Source organism: Neophocaena asiaeorientalis, unplaced genomic scaffold, assembly GCF_003031525.2.
Source record: "Neophocaena asiaeorientalis asiaeorientalis breed wild unplaced genomic scaffold, Neophocaena_asiaeorientalis_V1.1 scaffold581, whole genome shotgun sequence".
In the NCBI taxonomy this organism is placed as follows: domain Eukaryota; kingdom Metazoa; phylum Chordata; class Mammalia; order Artiodactyla; family Phocoenidae; genus Neophocaena; species Neophocaena asiaeorientalis.
Window position 1 is genome coordinate 1,305,795 of NW_020172732.1, and position 20,000 is coordinate 1,325,794.

Sequence of the window (20,000 nt, forward strand, 5' to 3'; positions counted from 1 at the left end):
CCTGTGAAGCCATCTGGTCCTGGGCTTTTGTTTGTTGGAAGATTTTTAATCACAGTTTCAATTTCAGTGCTTGTGATTGGTCTGTTCATATTTTCTATTTCTTCCTGACTCAGTCATGGCAGGTTGTGCATTTCTAAGAATTTGTCCATTTATGATATTGTATCAAGTATCTTTTCTGACCACAGCGCTATGAGACTAGATATCAATTACAGGAAAAGATCTGTTAAAAGTACAAACACATGGCGGCTAAACAATACACTACTTAATAAGGAAGTGATCACTGAAGAAAGCAAAGAGGAAATCAGAAAATACCTAGAAACAAATGACAATGGAGACACGATGACCCAAAACCTATGGGATGCAGCAAAAGCAGTTCTAAGAGGGAAGTTTATAGCAATACAATCCTACCTTAAGAAACAGGAAACATCTCAAATAAACAACCTAACCTTGCACCTAAAGCAATTAGAGAAAGAAGAACAAAAAAACCCCAAAGTTAGCAGAAGGAAAGAAATCATAAAGATCAGATTAGAAATAAATGAAAAAGAAATGAAGGAAACGATAGCAAAGATCAATAAAACTAAAAGCTGGTTCTTTGAGAAGATAAGCAAAATTGATAAACCATTAGCCAGACTCATCAAGAAAAAAAGGGAGAGGACTCAAATCAATAGAAGTAGAAATGAAAAAGGAGAAGTAGCAACTGACACTGCAGAAATACATAAGATCATGAGAGATTACTACAAGCAACTCTGTGCCCAACCTTAACCTTTGGAGGAAAACTCCTCGGTGGAACAAAGTCCACAAATACTTCAGGCTGGAGTAATCGCAGTGCCGCTTAAGAGATTTGGAGAGCCAGTTCTCACTATTTATGTGTATTTGCAGATTTCTAAGTGTCATTTTGCACTGCTTAAAGATTGGGAGAGGGGGTGCAAATGGAGAGGGAGGGTAGTTATTTACTCTTCTTAATTCAAAGTATATTTACTGATCATCAGCTGTTTGGGAACATAAAAGAGGCTGTGGGATCTGTAGGATTAAAGGCCATCTGGTATAAGGCCTCTGACTTCATGACCTAGGAAAGTTACTAAACCTCCTTGTGCCTCAGTCCTTCCTAGTGGTGTTGTAAGGATTAAATAGGATGAGGTGCTGAAAACTCTTAGCCCAGTGTCTGCCCAAAAGTGATGCTTAGTAAATGTTGGTCCTTGTTGTTGTGATGGTGATAGCTGTAGCAGTGACGGGTGGTGCTGGTGGTAGTGGTGGTGAATTTTCACTTTTATCATAATGAATATTAGAATTATGAGGTCCAAAGTGTTTAAGTGACTTAACCAAGTTCTGCAGGTGGTTATTGGCAGAGCTGGACTCTAAACGATCTCTCCCAGGCCCTGACCAGCACTTTTTCTATGCCCTGGGATGTCTATCTTTACAGAGCTCAAATTGCACTCAATCTAGTTGGGTAGAAAATCTTATGTATGAGTTAATTAAAGAATGATGAAGCCTATGGTCAAGTACACATGGAGTAAAATCAGGTTTCACAATATACAGAGCAGACAGGAAATGTTGTAGTTGGTCCAGCCCTTCCTTGACATCCTCACGTTTGACTGGCAGTGGCTATAAATCTCTGCACCACACCAGCAGGCAGTTAGTCATTAGCTTCAGAAGCCCAGCGTGACATCCTGGACAGACACCTGACAAATCATTTAACCCTCTCTCGACAACTTATTCCCCTAATTTGCAAAAAGGATGTAATACCATCATTAGCTAAGAAGCACATTTTGTTATATACATCTTTTTGATATTTTATATTTATTAGAATAGTATAATCGTTTGGTCGTTTATGCCCTTCCATAGTATATAATTAGAAACATGTCTTTTATACCTGTTTACTATCCAGAAAGAGGTGACAGATACCAATTGTGAAAATTCTATTTTCTTCCTTGACAGTGTAGTTTAGGTCTCCATTCCCTTTCACCAGGACTCCGGAATCGACCTACCAACTGACTTCCCCACCTCCGGAGTCTTGGTCCCCTTATGTACATTCTGTATGCTGTCTTTATATTAACATTCCTCAGATTCAACAATTATTTTATCACCCCGCTACTCAGAAAATGTCATGGTTTCCACAGATCACTCACTTACCTCCTACCTCCAAACTTAACGTACATACTCTTTTGCTTAGAAACCCTCTCCTATCTCCTTCTGGGCCTCTTTACATCCCAACCGTCCTTGACGGCTCAGCTTAAGCACCCACCCTTCCTGGAGTATAACCCTTTTTCTGATCCCGCAAGCCAGTGGGATCTATTACTCCTTTGAACTTTCCTAACACATTCTTTTCATTTTCCCTATGAGATTTAACACATTCAGCCTTGCATTAGATATTCAGGTATTATTTTATTATTCTGCTAGGCTGTAAACCCTGTGGGGACAGAGATACTACATACCCTTTTAGCATCTCAAGTTTAAGGCCAATATTGTACATGAAAGTCAGGGTGGTGCAGCAGGAAAAGCACAGGTTTCGAGGTCAGACATCTTTGAATTTTAATCCTGGCTCTCTCTCTTTCTTGCCTTTCTGTGATCCAGGACAAGTGATTTAACCTCACTCCAGGGCTTAGTTCTCCTCAGCTAGAAAATGTACCTTTCCTGAAAAGATTGTTTTGAGGCTTAAGTTAGATATAATAAAGTGCTTCTCAAAACATGGCCCCCTAGGTACTCAGAAAAGCCTGCTGAAAGTACACCTTTTGAGTTCTTAGTTACTTGTCAAGGCTCTTCCTGTTCTTCAGATTAGAGGCACTGAGAATACCCAACCCATTGCAAGGATACTTTGACCTCTGCACTCAGATATAAGGCTTTCTCTTTGGCTGTCACAGTATCACTGAATCAGAATCCACGCCAATAAGCTGACATTCATGCCAAACATACAGACAGACAGCACCGGGTGATGTTTCCTTGCAAGACTCTTTTCAAGAAGGCAGAATTTGGATGCTCTTTTTTAGATCATAGCTACAGTGTACTAAATGGATCACAGGAAGTAAATAGACAGGCAAGTTAAGGAACATTTCTGTGGGCTTAATTATTTTTTTATTCTCTCTGAGAAGTAGACACACCACATGCACGCATGTATTTTTCTTCCTTCACCTGTTCTGGCTCCCTTGACATTGTAAAAATATAAGCAAGGTAAAAGATATTCTCCAGGGTAGAACATGATAAAGTGTTAAATGGAAGAGCAGCCAATGGAAGAGTTCACCAATAGGTGGAAGCCCTCAGACTTCTCTCAGTGGAGTCAAGTCCATCTCACTCACATCTTGCTCTGTTTTTCCTTCCAAGAGGGAGGGAGTGGGGTCATGCAGTTTCCACGGCGCTCCATCCGGCGGAAGCCTCAACCCCACCTTGAAACTTGTGAAGAAAATCTAAATCGAGACCCATGATACTGATTAGCCTTATCCTCTTTTTTAGTTAACGAGAGATGCCAATCTCTAAGCTCCATGATGGCACAAACATTAAGCACCTATTATATGCCATGTTGCTAAAAGGGATAATGGGTGGTCCATGCCGATATTAGAGCAATCCCCTCCACACCCCATGGCCTATTTCAGACATAAAATATTATGAAATCAAAGGGGAGATTATGTAAATAAATTTAATATAAAAAGCAAATTTGGGAACGACTAGCAAAATTATTAATTAGAACTCCCTTTACACTTATTGTCAAGCCTAACCATTTGTTTTTGAAGTAAAGGCCTTCCTCCATAGAGCCTGTCATTGAGAAATGTGTCTGAATTTCAGAAAGTATATGTGAATTTCAGAGCTTTCTATTTCTTAGCAGTGACTATTTCTATATAACAATAGTTGCGATTAAGGTTTAGCCATTGCTATTAATCAAACAACTAAATGTTTATTGTAGAAATTGCTGTGTCCTCTCATGCCTTTTCTTGATTCCATAGTTTTATTATGGCTTCACAATTCACCCAGTTTCCCAAGCAGCCGTCCTGGGAATTATCCCATACTCCTCCTTTTCCATTATTACCACACTCAAGAAGTCAGTACATTTTCTCAATTCTAACTCCTAAACAGCGGTCACCAGGCTCCTTTCTATCCCTTGAATTTAGACCACACCCCAATCTTCTTTTATTTAAATGAACTCCACTGGCCTCCACGGTTTTACTGATGATATTCTTTAACTGCCACCCCTACCCACTTCAAGATTACCCTCCTGACAGGCGGTGTGTCTAGCTTATAAGTGCAAATTTGATGACAGCATTCCTATACTTCGTTGGTTCTGCTTTGACTAACAATCAATTCCATTTGACCAATGCTTACTGACTGCCTCCTGGTGTCAGGGATTGTATTAGATACTAGCAATATAAACCCAAAAGTCCCCAATGATAGTGGAGTGTGATAAGTCCTTTAATAGCTTATAAACTTGGGAATCGACTGAACTCAAATTCATATTCCTTAAAGAAACCTACCTACCCTTTATGACCTGACCCCTTAAATCTCCCCTCTTTTCCCCATCTATTATATACTACATCATATCAAGTTATCAGAAATCCAATCACATTTTATGTACTCTTACCCTTTTTTTTTTTTTTTTTTCGGTACGCGGGCCTCTCACTGTTGTGGCCTCTCCCGTTGAAGAGCGCAGGCTCAGCGGCCATGGCTCACGGGCCAAGCCGCTCCGCGGCATGTGGGATCTTCCCAGACTGGGGCACAAACCCATGTCCCCTGAACCCGTGTCTCAACCACTGCGCCACCAGGGAAGCCCTGTTCTCTTACCTTTATAAATGCTGTTCCCTCTGCCTAGAATGCCTCCATTCCTGTCAGTTGGGTAAATCCTACTTGTCCTTTTCACATTCTTCCATCACATTTACTGAGGCCCTTTTACTCCCTTGAACCTCTTATCCCTCAGCTGGGTTACATACCTACTTTGTGCAGGCATATCAAGTTAGGAATAACTCTAGCAAAGGACTTATCAGACTGTATTGAAATTAATCTGTCAGCCTCACTCTCTAGAGCTGTTTCAGGGTAGGGACCATGTCATTCATTTAAGTGCCTTCCTTACCCAGCACAATTCTTAGCAATAGCAGACTCCCAGTAATCATTTGCTGAAAGAATGAAAGTCCCTGGTTCATGATTTTCCTAATTATCCTTTCTTCTTATGGATATGAGCCTCTATTTAATTTATTTATATATCCACTTCTATGGGCTTAAAACTCTCAAACTAATGCCTCAATACAGAAATATATGCATCTATTGCTCCCACCTTGTGTAATCTTTCAAAAGAACAGATTATTTGCACTTATATAGTTACATCACTGATTTTACACAGAATTGTTTTCCAAGATTGATAGATGTTATTTATTCATTTGAAAATATTTATTAAGCTACTCCTGTAAACAGGATATCCAAGACATAAAAAAGTACAGAGAATCACATCTCCCACAAGGGTCAGCTCTGAAAATCATGTGTTGTCAAAGTTATTTTTAACAGTCCCTTAAATCAGAGGTCGGCAAATTCTTCTATATAAATATTTTCTGCTGTGTGAACCATATGGTCTCTGTCACAGCTACTTGTCTCTGCTGTTGTAGTGTGGAAGCAGAGACAGTATGTAAATGAAGGGGTGTGGCTATTCCAGTACAACTTTATCTACAAAAATTATGGCTCAGGGACCATAGTTTGAGGACCCTGCCTTACATTAGAAGGTGGGACAAATAGTAAAGTAAAGATGTATGCAGGGTGCTGAGGTGATTTGGAGTAAGGAGAAATCACATGTTTCTCAGGGCAAGAAATTGGGAATGGGTGGCCTAGAAAGATGAATTTGCAGGTCAGGACTAATTCCAAAATACAGGTGAGTGGAAGCTCTCAGGATCAGACAAAGTTAGAAAAGCCCAGGGAGTATTTTGGTCACTTAAGAAAAGTTTCAGACCAAAACGTGGAGGTATTTTTGTTAAAAGCATCTAGGAATGTTGCAACCTTGGTGACAATTTACCATTACAAAAAGAGAAAAGACGAAAGGTATGTTATAAAAAAAAATAAAAATAAATATGTCCTTCCGATGTAGATGATTTTTATTGTCAGTATTCTTTTAAGGTCCGAGTTCATTACTGATTATTTTTGATGACCTTACCATATAAATTCAAAAATAAAATGTGTTAAATGCGACACTGAAATATGCTCTCATTGGTCTTTTATTTACAGAACTTACCTGATATTTCTTTCCTTTTTTTTTTTTTAATTCTAGCACCAATAGCTGCAGGAACTGGCCCCAATTTTTCTCTCTCAGATTTAGAAAGTTCTTCATACTACAGCATGAGTCCGGGAGCAATGAGGAGGTCGTTACCCAGCACATCCTCTACCAGGTAAATTGATTGATGGCTCATAAAGAGGTCATAATTCATAGTTACATACCTTGATTTTAACTCTGGGCCTGCTAGACACTTAGCAGTGTGTCTGTAGTAGTAGAAGATACTAGAAATGGGTTCAGCCCCCACGGATTTTCAGTCTCACTGGGGAGAGAAAGCAAATGCATATGCAGCATGCATATATGTGTATACACACACAGACGACACACACACACACACACGAGTCAGTGAAAAATTGTGTGGCATAGGCTGAAAATAGTTAAAGACAGCTTTATCCAAAAAGAGTGACTTGTGCTCAGCTATAAACTGTAAGCACTGGTCGGGGTTGGTGAGATGGAAAGTAAAGGAATGGTGTTCTGGGTGGGGTGGAGACATGAGCAAAGGCATGGAGGAAGGATGGATGATGAACATAGCAGGTTCTCAGGAAATTAAGGACAAGCCTTGACTAGGGAAAAGGGGGTGTGTTTGGGCTTGTTTGGCAGAAAGCTGACACTGGTGACATCAGTCCCAGTCTCCGTGCCCACAACAGACATTACAGCTCAGTCCCAGCTCTTTTCCTATGGAGCCCCGACAGGTCTCAAAATCCAATCTACTGGAGTTGCTCTGTGAGATGCAACCTATTTGGTATCCTGGTGTGAGGATGTAAAAGCAAATGCAGTCCCCCAGCAGTGTGAGGCCAGATCATAAACACTGTTACACCGGGAGACCTTTAAAAGAGCAAAGCTAAAAGAACATAACCAGATAACAATTCTGGGGTTCTTGATTCCCTTGAGGTCACAAAGCCAAAATCAAAATGAAGCATTTTGCAAGATCCTGTTGTCTCTAGATAACCTGTAGCAGAGGGAAAGGGATTAGGCATTTAAACCCACAGTATTCTTTTACAAATTGGCTTTAGCACTGGACTGTGACAGCAAAGAAAAGAATGGTGCAGAACCACCTTTAATGTTTGTGTACTTCGCAGAAAAACGTTTGACAAAGGTATATTCCTCCTAAAGCAAGTACCAGAGTTTTAGGATCTAAAACAATGGCCAGGTGATAGAAATTTTCCATGGTAGAGATTCATTCTTACCTTGACTTTTAACCATATTTTAAACATATATTTAATCATTACTTAAAAAAAAAATCAACTTAGTCATTACCAATACCATTGAAGACAGTTAAAGAAACAGTTATTCCTTAAATATAACCACCAGATTCTACCATCATCTTTCTTGCTGTTTAAATGTCCCCCTCAGTTCACTGGGGTATCAGCTCCTCAGGAAAAAAGTCTCCAATCCGAAAAAAACACTTATAATAAAAGAATGAGATTGTGAACACATGATTGTGAACACATTTGGATGTTAATACATTTTGAGGATTTTGAATGTTTGCTGATGGAAGAGACATTGGGTGTAACTACACTCAGTGAACATGAAAGAGCTTTGCAAATACTTGTGGTCAGTGATGAATTTAAAAGTTGATGGGCTATTTGTTTTTCATATGTGTGCTGCGTATGTACCATGGACATCCCAAATATCCTTCAACTTCTCCAGCTGTTTTGTTGCCTTTTGCTGTGATTCTCTGTGTGGAAACCTGGTTATTAATGTTGTTTAAAAGGCTAGTGTTGTTCCTATAATCTGCAAATAACTAACCCTGATAAGGTGCTAATTATAAACAGCATCAGTAGTTAATAACTTGGTAATATGTTTGTTTTGCTCACATTAGGCTCTCCTAAGATGATTCTTTTAAAATTATTCTTTAACTATATAGACTCAGCAGAATTATCTGTGTACAGGTGAGAAAATGTGCCCAGAAGAATGCCCCAGATTTACATATAGAAAAGTTCATCAACCAATCAATATTTGTTCATGCTGTGCCACTATTAATTGGTCACGTGCTCTGTGGCAGGCACTGTATTAGGTGCTTTACATCCCTGATATGAGTTAATCTTCACAGAATTTTACAAGATAGACAGTGTTGCCATTTAACAGTGGGTCAGCCTAGAGCTCAGAGAAGTTAAGTAACTTGCCCAAGGTGACAGACCAAGTAAATGGCAGAGTCTACATTCAAACTCAGGTCTGTTGGAAGTTTAAAACCATGTTCTTTTCACACTGAATCCTCTTAGGAATGAGGTTCTCTCTTTTAGTAAGGAGCAATAGAATGGGAAGCCCCCAGAAAGGAATATCCAGCATCTCTACTTTTCCTGGACACTTAGCATTTACTATTTTGAATTATTATTATCATCTTTGAGGTATGTACAGGTCCTGCTTCCCCATATGGACTGTAAATCCCTCAGAGAACAGTGTCTAAGTCCTCTAAATCAGCAACAAACATTTATTAGGTCCCAAGGATATTGTCCTAGGCACTGTGGATATAAAGTCAAGTACAGGAGCTTTGCAGTCTCGAGGTAGAGACTAACAAATAAATGGAGATTGTCAGTTCAGGGCACTAGGAACGCTCAGGAAAGATGTGTTTTGCTGTTTTGTGGGGACAGGGTAAAGCTTCTAGGCTCTGTACGTAGTGGGAACTAAGCAAATATTTGGAATGAAGGTAGTAGTCTTACCTTAATTTCTAGGTAGAATTGATAGGAACAAAACAAATTCCACACACAAGAGAGACTGCTTGGAAGAGTATTTATCCTCCCTCTTATATAGAGATCTTACTGGTCCTTTCCAGGGTTCCTCAGATGTTTCTGGGAGTGTAGAATCAGTGAAAGTCAAGAGCAAGAAACCAAAATTAATGACTGATTCACTTCTAAATTTAAAAAAATAAAGAAGACTGATAAGCATTAACTGTAGGTTCTGTACCCCTTCATAGTAAACATCTGCAAAATCATAGAAGAGTACTGTAAAAATTGGGATAGTGTATACTTTTTTTAATCCCAAAGAACTTCATCAAGATAAAACAACTGTCAAGTTTGTGAAGTCAGTAAACTTTGTCTTGGAAGCCCTCCACTCGTCCTTCCTGGCACTTCTAATTTCCTTCCCTCCTGCATCCTGTTCTCTCCTCCAACCTGTGTCTCCACTTCCAAACATTTATCCTGTATCAACCCTTGACAGTCCTTGCTTTCAAACTAAGGGGTCAGCTAATATCTACAGATTCTTTCACCTTTAGGATTTATTAACTGCGTGAGTATTTGCGTTTTATTAGAGGACACCAAGGAAATCAAAAGCTTTAGAAACTCAGAAAAGTATTAATAGTGGGAGAATGACGGGCAGTGAAGTTGGCCTTTTGGGTGGGATCTCACTGAGTCATGACACTTGGGCGAATCCTTGTCACAAGTACTCATATGACTGTTTCTAAATCTGTAGCCAAAAAAATAAATAAATAAATAAAAAATTCTGTAGCCCAATTCAGCAGTTTTTGAGCATCTGTTATTAGTCAGAGATACTGTGGTAGGCACTAGAGATTAAAAAAAACAAAACAAAAAACAAAAAACCTGACAGTCTCCTTCCCCACAGATCTCGCAGTTTTATCAGCATATGCATGTCTTACCTTTTATTTGCCAAGGAACATAAGGAAAATATTTATTTTGTTTCCAATTTGTATTCTTCCAACTTCCAAAATTATTTCAAGCGGTTTTCAATTTAAAAACACCACAGATAGTATTAAATATAGAGAGGACAGAAACCATACGGAAAGATAGGAGAGATTATTATATCAGGAACGTGAACCCAGAATTATGCCTTACGTTTAGCCCTGAAATTCGTGGTTGCCAAGGCAAGAAGGAGAAACGCTAGGTTATATAATGTGCATTTTCTAATAAAAGGAAACAGTAGAAATTCATTTAAAGAGACCATATTTTTTCTGGTTTTATGCATTAGGAGGAATTTTTGTGTGTATATCCTTTTATAAAGGACTTCTATTAGATGCAGTTTTACATAAAATACAGAAAAGTTCTTTGAGTGGCTCTTTTTCATTGAACTTCAAGGAAAGCCAAGCAAAGAACATTAAATAAGCTACTAAAGGTTTTTCCTTTGGGTACTAAGCTAGCATGCTACAGATATATTGCTTCCCTGTGGTCTGGCTTTAATGAAAATAGAACTTAAAGACTAAGAATCCTGGAATGCCAAATTTAATAACTAGAAATTCGTACCTTGAACTGGGTCCTCTGCATTTTTTTACTCAGGTTGCTGCAGTAGCCTCTTAACTCTCTCCCTGGGGAAGGTTCCATCCCCTTCTTTTCCCTTTGCTTTTCAGAAGCCATCATCTGTGCAACTACCAGAGTGACCTTTCTAACAGATGACTCTGATGTCACTCCCTGTTTAGACTTTTTCAGGGAGTCTCCATTGCTTATAGGATAATGTCCAGACATACAATATCTTCTATCACCCCTATCCCCTTCTTTTGCTCTACCCTTCCTACTACTTCAGCCATAGCAAACACCTGCCAATTCTCTGCATGTGTCACACTCTGCTCATGGTGTTGTTAGTGCCTGATACGCACCTCCCTCCTGGAGTGATGTTCAAAATAGCAGATAACCTGTGTGACTCAAGCATACCAGTTAGGACAGACCTGCCCTGCCACAGTGTGAAGTCCTGGAATGCCCCCCTGATGTGCCAAACCTTAACCCTTTAGGTTTGGGATCATGAGTCTGTTCTGGCGCAAAGATGGGATGACAAGGTTGGGGGAAATGTATGGGGCATGGGACAATGGCACTTTGCCAACTGGTAAAGAAGTATTTCAGTATTTTAAAATCCAGAATGGCTGCCTGAGGGGTGCATCAGCTGAATAACAGCCTGTCTCTGCCCTGTCCTTCTTTCTGCCCCATCTCCTGACACTCTCTTACAGACAGTTCAGGAACCATCTCCTATGGGAGGCCTTTCCTGACGTTCCCTGTGTATCACTTTTCCTAACTCCTTCAAAGAACCCACTATAACCTCTGTGTGGTTCCATCATCATACCTGTATTTCTCTTTGCACAATTTTGTTTACCTCTCTGTCTTCATCCATGAGATTCTAAACCCCATGGAGACAGGGGTTATGTCTGATTTATTTCAATATAGCAGCATTTAGCACAGCACCTGGCATGCAGGAGGTACACAATAAGTGTTTGATGAATGAACACATATTAAAAATTCTGTACCCTGACACAGGAGGAAGAGATTTCCCAACAAGCACTTGCACCAGGTATGAAATCTACCAATTCTGGTATGTTAGTGACATAATCAGTTAACACAATGAGAACAACATTAGCCACATGTAGCATTTCACTACCTTTTAACTCCTGAAGTCTCAAATTGGGAGGAAAAAAAATTCAGCCCTTTAACTGGTAGAAAATATTCTGGAAATGTCCCAACCATACCTATGCAAAACTAAAACATCCCCACCCTGATGGCATAGAATTTCATTTTGGTAATTTTGTTGTAGAGAAAGTGCATAAAAGTCACTGGGTCACTCTTTTTTCCATGTCCCTTAATCACACAAGGAAGTGTACTCCTTCCTTCTTTTTTTTTCGGTACGCGGGCCTCTCACCGTTATGGCCTCTCCCGTTGCGGAGCACAGGCTCCGGACGCGCAGGCTCAGCGGCCATGGCTCACGGGCCCAGCTGCTCCGCGGCATGTGGGATCTTCCCAGACCGGGGCATGAACCCGTGTCCCCTGCATTGGCAGGCGGACTCTCAACCACTGTGCCACCGGGGAAGCCCATTCCTTCTATTTTTATCTTGTTTGTTCACTGTTTTATCTCTAGTGCCTAGATCAGTACCTGGACTGTGCAATAAGTATTTTTTAAATGAACAGATCTAAATGGAAGATGAGAAAACATGGCAAAAAACCAAACAGCAATCCGAGCTTTTCTTCAAGGGTCATGCACCCTGATTTTTCTCCTTTCTGGGGTGCCAGGAGGGATTGAATTGATGTCTAGGGACATTGCTGATGGCTACGCCCCAGCCACTGCTCTAGGAGATGCAAATGTGAGCTTACTGCTGACTCTTCCAGGTGGAGACAGGAGTGGGAGCCAGCCACCCGTTCCTCAAAGGAAAAAGGAACCGGAGGTGGGGGGCAGCAGAAACTTGAGTGACAATAAAAATCAAACCCAGACACTTGGAACAACACAGACCCAAGACTTTGTTCCACATCCAGTGACTCACTAAACTGAACAAGAGCCTAAAGAGAGACCATGAACTACACTGAGTTACCCAACTGCTTCCTCCCTTGCCTTTCTTTCCACCAGAGATGCCATGTCCAGGAGAAAGGTGCTTTGGATGACTTTTAAACATGTGTCCGTTTGTTATTTCAGCTCCACAAAGCGCCTCAAGTCTGTGGAGGATGAAATGGACAGTCCTGGTGAAGAGCCATTTTACACAGGCCAAGGGCGCTCCCCGGGGAGCGGAAGTCAGTCCAGCGGGTGGCATGAAGTGGAGCCAGGTAAGCGGGCTGGGCATTGGGCTTGTAGCCGCCCCTGTAAAGTCCAGGATGCATGGGAGTCCACGCCAGGCATAAAGGGAACACAGCAAGCTCAGAGCAGTGGACTTTTTCCACGTGAACACGTGTTTGTACCTGACTGCTGCTTTTATGAAAGGGTGGTAGCGCAAGGATGCCATTTAACTGAGAAGAGAGACTGAGAATGGTGTGTAGGGTTTTCTACTCTTACATCTTTTCACCTACACTGCAATCCAGCGTTCCATTTGCCTTCGCTTTCATTTTATGCTAATTGCCTTTTGGGTCTGGTTTTATCTTTTAATAAAATAAAAATCTATCAACTTTTTCAACTACGTTGATAACATTAGAAAGGTAGGATGGGTTCCCTGTGTGATAGCTTGTACTTGGATCTTTATAAAATGAGGAGACTTTTAAATATGTTTTCCTGTTACTGGATTTCATCATGATTCTTTTTCTATTTAAAAGGAACAGCTATCTTTATGCCCCTCTTTCATGGACTAAGCAAATGATGACTGCTAGTTTAACCTCCTGGGGTAGTTCAGTCTTGGCTCTGGAGTCTTGAGTAATGTGACTAATTCTGATAGCAGAAGCTTTTTGAAACTTTTCTCAGTGTCTAACCTCCACATGGGCAAGGGAAAATCTTCTCCAGTGGCTTCCTCGATATGCAAAGTCAAATGCTGTAGAGAATAGAGTGGGCTTTGGAAAAAGACAGGCAGAGTGTAATCCTGACTCCAGCTCCTGCTGGCTGTGTGATTATGGGCAAATTACCTGACCTCTCTGAAACTAATTGTCCCCATTTTTATAATCTGTCAATAATAATAGCTATGTCAGTGCTCTTGAGAATTAAATGAGGTAATATACATAACCTGTCTGAATCACACCTCGTACAGTTCCCCAACCCGTGCCTCAGAGTAATTCCCTGCTAAAACAGACAAGCGCCAAGAAAATCTCTGAACCCCTTCATCTTCAAATCTTAACTTTTTTCTCTCCTCTCTAACATATCAAAAGAGAATCCTCAGAGGGTGTGACTAAAAAGGAAATAGCACAAGGGAGATTTGGGGGATGATGGAACTCTTCTGTATCCTGTTTGTGGTGGTGATGGACAGGAATCTATGCATGTGTTAACATTCATAGAAAAGTATGCCTTCCACTCCTGAACCCCCAGGCAGTTTTGCTATATGATAATTAAAAACAAAACAAAACCTCAGGCTCCACTGTCTGACTCCTTTATCTTGTTCACTTTACTAAAATGCAGAAATTTCACTTTGCCTTACTTCTACCTAATCTTTTCACCCAACTCATTCATTCATTCACTCACACCTTCACTGGGATATTTTCTCATGATGAGGAACTATGCCTGGTTCTGGGAACTCAAGGATGAATGGGAAGGCTATGGCTCCTGCTTTCAAGGAATTCACAGTGGGGGTGTGGAAGAGACACATAAGAAGATCTTTAGGGGAGATTGGTTCAAGATGGCGGAGTAGAAGAACGTGCGCTCACTCCCTCTTGTGAGAGCACCAGATTCACAACTAACTGCTGAACAATCATGAAGAGGAAGACACTGGAACTCACCAAAGAAGATACCCCACACCCAAAGACAAAGGAGAAGCTGCAATGAGATGGTCGGAGGGGCGCAATCACAATAAAATCAAATCCCATAACCTCTGGGTGGGTGACTCACAAACTGGAGAACACTTATGCCACAGAAGTCCACCCACTGGAGTGAAGGTTCTGAGCCCCACGTAAGGCTTCCCAACCTGGGGGTCCGGCAATGGGAGAAGGAATTCCCAGAGAATCAGACTTTGAAGACTAGCGGGATTTGACTGCAGGACTTTGACAGGACTGGGGGGAACAGAGACTCCATTCTTGGAGGGTACACACAAAGTAGTGTGTGCATCAGGACCCAGGGGGAAGGAGCAGTGACCCCATAGGAGACTGAACTAGGCCTACCTGCTAATGTTGGAGGGTCTCCTGCAGAGGCGGGGGGTGGCTGTGGCTCACCATGGGGGCAAGGACACTGGCAGCAGAAGTTCTGGGAAGTACTACTTGGTGTGAGTCCTCCCAGAGTCTGTCATTAGCCCCACCAAAGAGCCCAGGTAGGCTCCAGTGTTGGGTTGCTTCAGACCAAACAACCAACAGGGAGGGAACCCAGCCTCACCCATCAACAGTCAAATGGATTAAAGTTTTACTGAGCTCTGCCCCCCACCAGCCTCTCCCATCAGGAAGCTTGCACATGCCTCTTAGCTAGCCTCATCCATCAGAGGGCAGACAGCAGAAGCAAGAAGAACTACAGTCCTGCAGCCTGTGGAACAAAAACCACATTCACAGAAAGACAGACAAAATGAAAAGGGAGAGGGCTATGTACCAGAGAACAAGATAAACTCCAGAAAAACAATTAAATGAAGTGGAGATAGGCAACCTTCCAGAAAAAGAATTCAGAATAATGATAGTGAAGATGATCCAGGACCTTGGAAAAAGAATGGAGACAAAGATCAAGAAGATGCAAGAAATGTTTAACCAAGACCTAGAAGAAGTAAGGAACAAACACCTAGAATAATTAAAGAACAAATGAACAGAGATGAACAATACAATAAACTGAAATGAAAAATACACTAGAAGGAATCAATAGCAGAACAACTGAGGCAGAAGAAAGGATAAGTGACCTGAAAGACAGAATGGTGGAATTCACTGCTGCAGAACAGAATAAAGAAAAGAGAGTGAAAAGAAGTGAACACAGCCTAAGAGACCTCTGGGAAAACATTAAACACACCATTTGCATTATAGGGGTCCCAAAAGAAGAGAGAGAGAAAGGACCCGAGAAAATATTTGAAGAGATTATCACTGAAAATTCCCAAACATGGGAAAGGAAATAGCCACCCAAGTCCAGGAAGCGCAGAGAGTCCCAGGCAGGATAAACCCAAGGAGAAACATGCTGGTATGTGTAGTAATCAAATTGACAAAAATTAAAGACAAAGAAAAATTATTAAAAGCAACAAGGAAAAAATGACAAATAACATACAAGGGAACTCCCATAAAGTTAACGGCTGATTTCTCAGCAGAAACTCTGCAAGCCAGAAGGGAGTGGCACCATATATTTAAAGTCATGAAAGGGAAGAACCTACAACCAAGATTACTCTACCTGGCAAGGATCTCATTCAGATTTGACAGAGAAATCAAAAGCTTTACAGACAAGCAAAAGCTAAGAGAATTCAGTGCTACCAAACCAGCTATATAACAACTGCTAAAGGAACTTCTGTAACTGGAAAACACAAGAGAAGAAAAGGACCTACAAAAACAAATTCAAAACAATTAAGAAAATGGTAATAGGGATTTCCCTGGTGGCACAGTGGATAAGACTGCGCTCCCAATGCAGGGGGCCCGGGTTCCATCCCTGGTCAGGGAACTAAATCCCACATGCATGCCATAGCTAAGAGTTTCCATTGCACAACTAAGGAGCCCTGGAGCCATAACTAAGGAGCCCTGGAGCTGCAACTAAGACCTGGCTCAGCCAAATAAATTAAATAAATATTTTTTTTAAAAAAAGAAAATGGTAATAGGAACATACATATTGATAATTACCTTAAATGTGAATGGATTAAATGATCCAACAAAAAGACACAGGCTCACTGAATGGATACAAAAATAAGACCCATATATATGCTGTCTAAAAGAGACCCACTTCAGACCTAGGGACACATACAGACTGAAAGTGAGGGGATGGATAAAGATACTCCATGCAAATGGAAATCAAAAGAAAGCTGAAGTAGCAATACTCATAGCAGGTAAAATAGATTTTAAAATAAAGAATGTTATAAGAGACAAGAAAGGATGCTACATAATGATCAAGGGATCAATCCAAGAAGAAGATATAACAATTATAAATATATATGCACCCAACATAGGAGCACCTCAATATATAAGGCAAATGCTAACAGCCATAAATGGTGAAATCGACAGTAACACAATAATAGTGGGGGACTTTAACACCTCACTTACACCAATGGACAGATCATCCAGACAGAAAATTAATAAGCAAACACAAGCTTTAAATGATACATTAAACAAGTTGGACTTAATTGATATTTATAGGATATTCAATCCAAAAACAACAGAATACACATTTTTCTCAAGTGCTCATGGAACATTCTCCAGGATAGATCACATCTTGGGTCACAAATCAAGCCTCAGTAAATTTAAGGAAATTGAAATCATATCAAGAATCTTTTCTGACCACAATGCTATGAGATTAAAAATAAATTACAGGGGAAAAATGTAAACAACACAAACACATGGAGGCTAAACACTATGTTACTAAATAACCAAGAGATCACTGAAGAAATCAAAGAGGAAATCAAAACATACCTAGAGACAAATGACAATGAAAACACAATGAACCAAAACCTATGGGATGCAGCAAAAGCAGTTCTAAGAGGGAAGTTTATGTAAATACAAGCCTACCTCAAGAAACAAGAAAAATCTCAAATAAACAATCTAACCTTACACCTAAAGGAACTAGAGAAAGAAGAACAAACAAAACCCAAAGTTAGTAGAAGGAAAGAAATCATAAAGATCAGAGCAGAAATAAATGAAATAGAAAAAAGAAAACAATAGCAAAGATCAATAAAACTAAAAGCTGGTTCTTTGAGAAGATAAACAAAATTGATAAACCATTAGCCAGACTCATCAAGAAAAAGAGGGAGAGGACTCATCAATAAAATTAGAAATGAAGAAGGAGAAGTTGCAACAGACACTGCAGAAATATAAAGCATCCTAAGAGACTACTACAAGCAACTCTATGCCAATAAAATGGACAACCTGGAAGAAATGGACAAATTCTTAGAAAGTTATAACCTTCCAAGACTGAAACAGGAAGAAACAGAAAATATGAACAGACCAATCGTAAGTAACGAAATTGAAACTGTGATTAAAAATCTTCCAACAAACAAAAGTCCAGGACCAGATGGCTTAACAGGTGAATTCTATCAAACATTTAGAGAAGAGCTAACACCCATCCTTCTCAAACTCTTCCAAAAAATTGCAGAGGAAAGAAAACTCCCAAACTCATTCCATGAGACCACCATCACCCTGATACCAAAACCAAAAAAGATACTACAAAAAAATAAAACTACAGACCAATATCACTGATGAATATAGATGCAAAAATCCTCAGCCAAATACTAGCAAACAGAATCCAACAACACATTAAAAGGATCATACACCATAATCAAGTGGGATTTATCCCAGGGAAGCAAGGATTCTTCAGTATACGCAAATCAATCAATGTGACACACCATATTAACAAACTGAAGAATAAAAACAATATGATCATCTCAATAGATGCAGAAAAAGCTTTTGACAGAATTCAACACCCATTTATGATAAAAAACTCTCCAGAAATTGGGCATAGTGGGAACCTACCTCAACATAGTGAAGGCCATATATGAGAAACCCACAGCAAATGTCATTCTCAGTGGTGAAAAACTGAAAGCATTACCTCTAAGATCAGGGACAAGACAAGATGTCCACTCTTGCCACTATTATTCAACGTAGTTTTGGAAGTCCTAGTCACAGCAATCAGAGAAGAAAAAGAAATAAAAGGAATACAAATTGGAAAAGAAAAAAGTAAAACTGTCACTGTTGCAGATGACATGATACTATACATAGAGAATCCTAAAGTTGCCACCAGAAAACTACTAGAGCTAATCAATGAATTTCGTAAAGTTGCAGGATACAAAATTAATGCACAGAAATCTCTTGCATTCCTATACACTAACAACAAAAGGTCAGAAAGAGAAATTAAGGAAACAATCCCATTCACCACTGCAACAAAAAGAATAAAATACCTAGGAATAAACCTACCTAAGGAGGTAAAAGACCTGTGCTCAGAAAACTATAAGACACTGATGAAAGAAATCAAAGATGACACAAACAGACACAGAGATATACCATGTTCTTGGATTGGAAGAATCAATATTGTGAAAATGACTATACTACCCAAAGCAATCTACAGATTCAGTGCAATTCCTATCAAATTACCAATGGCATTTTTACAGAACTAGAACAAAAAATCTTAAAATTTGTTTGGAGACACAGAGGACCCCAAATAGCCAAAGCAATCTTGAGGGAAAAAAAACAGAGCTGGAGGAATCAGAATCCCTGACTTCAGACTATATTACAAAGCTACAGTAATCAAGACAATATGGTCCTGGCACAAAAACAGAAATATAGATCAATGGAACAGGATAGAAAACCCAGAGATAAACCCAAGCACATATGGTCAACTAGTCTATGACGAAGGAGGCAAGGATATACAATGGAGAAAAGACAGTCTCTTCAATAAGTGGTGCTGGGGAAACTGGACAGCTACATGTAAAAGAATGAAATTAGAACACTCCCTAACACCATACACAAAAATAAACTCAAAATGGATTAAAGACCCTAATGTAAGACCAGAGACTATAAAACTCTTAGAGGAAAACATAGGAAGAGCACTCTTTGACATAAATCACAGCAAGATCTTTTTTGACCCACCTCCTAGAGTAACGGAAATAAAAACAAAAATAGACAAATGGGACCTAATGAAGGTTAGAAAGCTTTTGCACAGCAAAGGAAACTATAAACAAGATGAAAAGACTCTCAGAATGGGAGAAAATATTTGCAAACGAATCAATGGACAAAGGATTAATCTCCAAAATCTATAAACAGCTCATGCAACTCAATATTAAGAAAACAAACAACCCAATCAAAAAATGGGCAGATGACCTAAATAGACATTTCTCCAAAGAAGACATACAGATGGCCAAAAGGCATGTGAAAAGCTGCTCAACATCATGAGTTATTAGAGAAATACAAATCAAAACTACAGTGAGAGGGCTTCGCTGGTGGCACAGCTGTTATGAATTTGCCTGCCAATGCAGGGGACACGGGTTCAAGCCCTGGTCCAGGAAGATCCCACATGCTGTGGAGCAGCTAAGGCCGTGTGCCACAATTACTGAGCCCGCATGCCTAGAACCCGTGCTCTGCAACAAGAGAACCCACCGCAATGAGAAGCGCACGCACTGCAACAAAGAGTAGCCCCCGCTCACCGCAACTAGAGAAACCCCATGCACAGCAACAAAGACCCACACAGCCAAAATTTTAAAAATAAAATTAATTAATTAAAACAAAAAAAAACTACAGTGAGGTCTTACCTCATACCAGTTAGAATGGGCATCATCAGAAAATCTACAAACAACAAATGCTGGAGAGGGTGTGGAGAAAAGGGAACCCTCTTGCACTGTTGGTGGGAA

The 20,000-nt window shown here is 40.1% G+C and overlaps 1 protein-coding gene across 1 annotated transcript in view; it reads left to right on the plus strand.

Annotated features, from left to right (window-relative positions):
* Nucleotides 1–20,000, plus strand: part of NFIA (nuclear factor I A) — a 275,273-nt gene that overhangs the window by 140,760 nt on the left and 114,513 nt on the right. Inside the window, exons 4-5 of the mRNA XM_024740385.1 lie at nucleotides 6,230–6,347; nucleotides 12,569–12,696. Coding sequence (XP_024596153.1) covers nucleotides 6,230–6,347; nucleotides 12,569–12,696 — 246 coding nt within the window. The remainder of the gene's footprint in view (nucleotides 1–6,229; nucleotides 6,348–12,568; nucleotides 12,697–20,000) is intronic.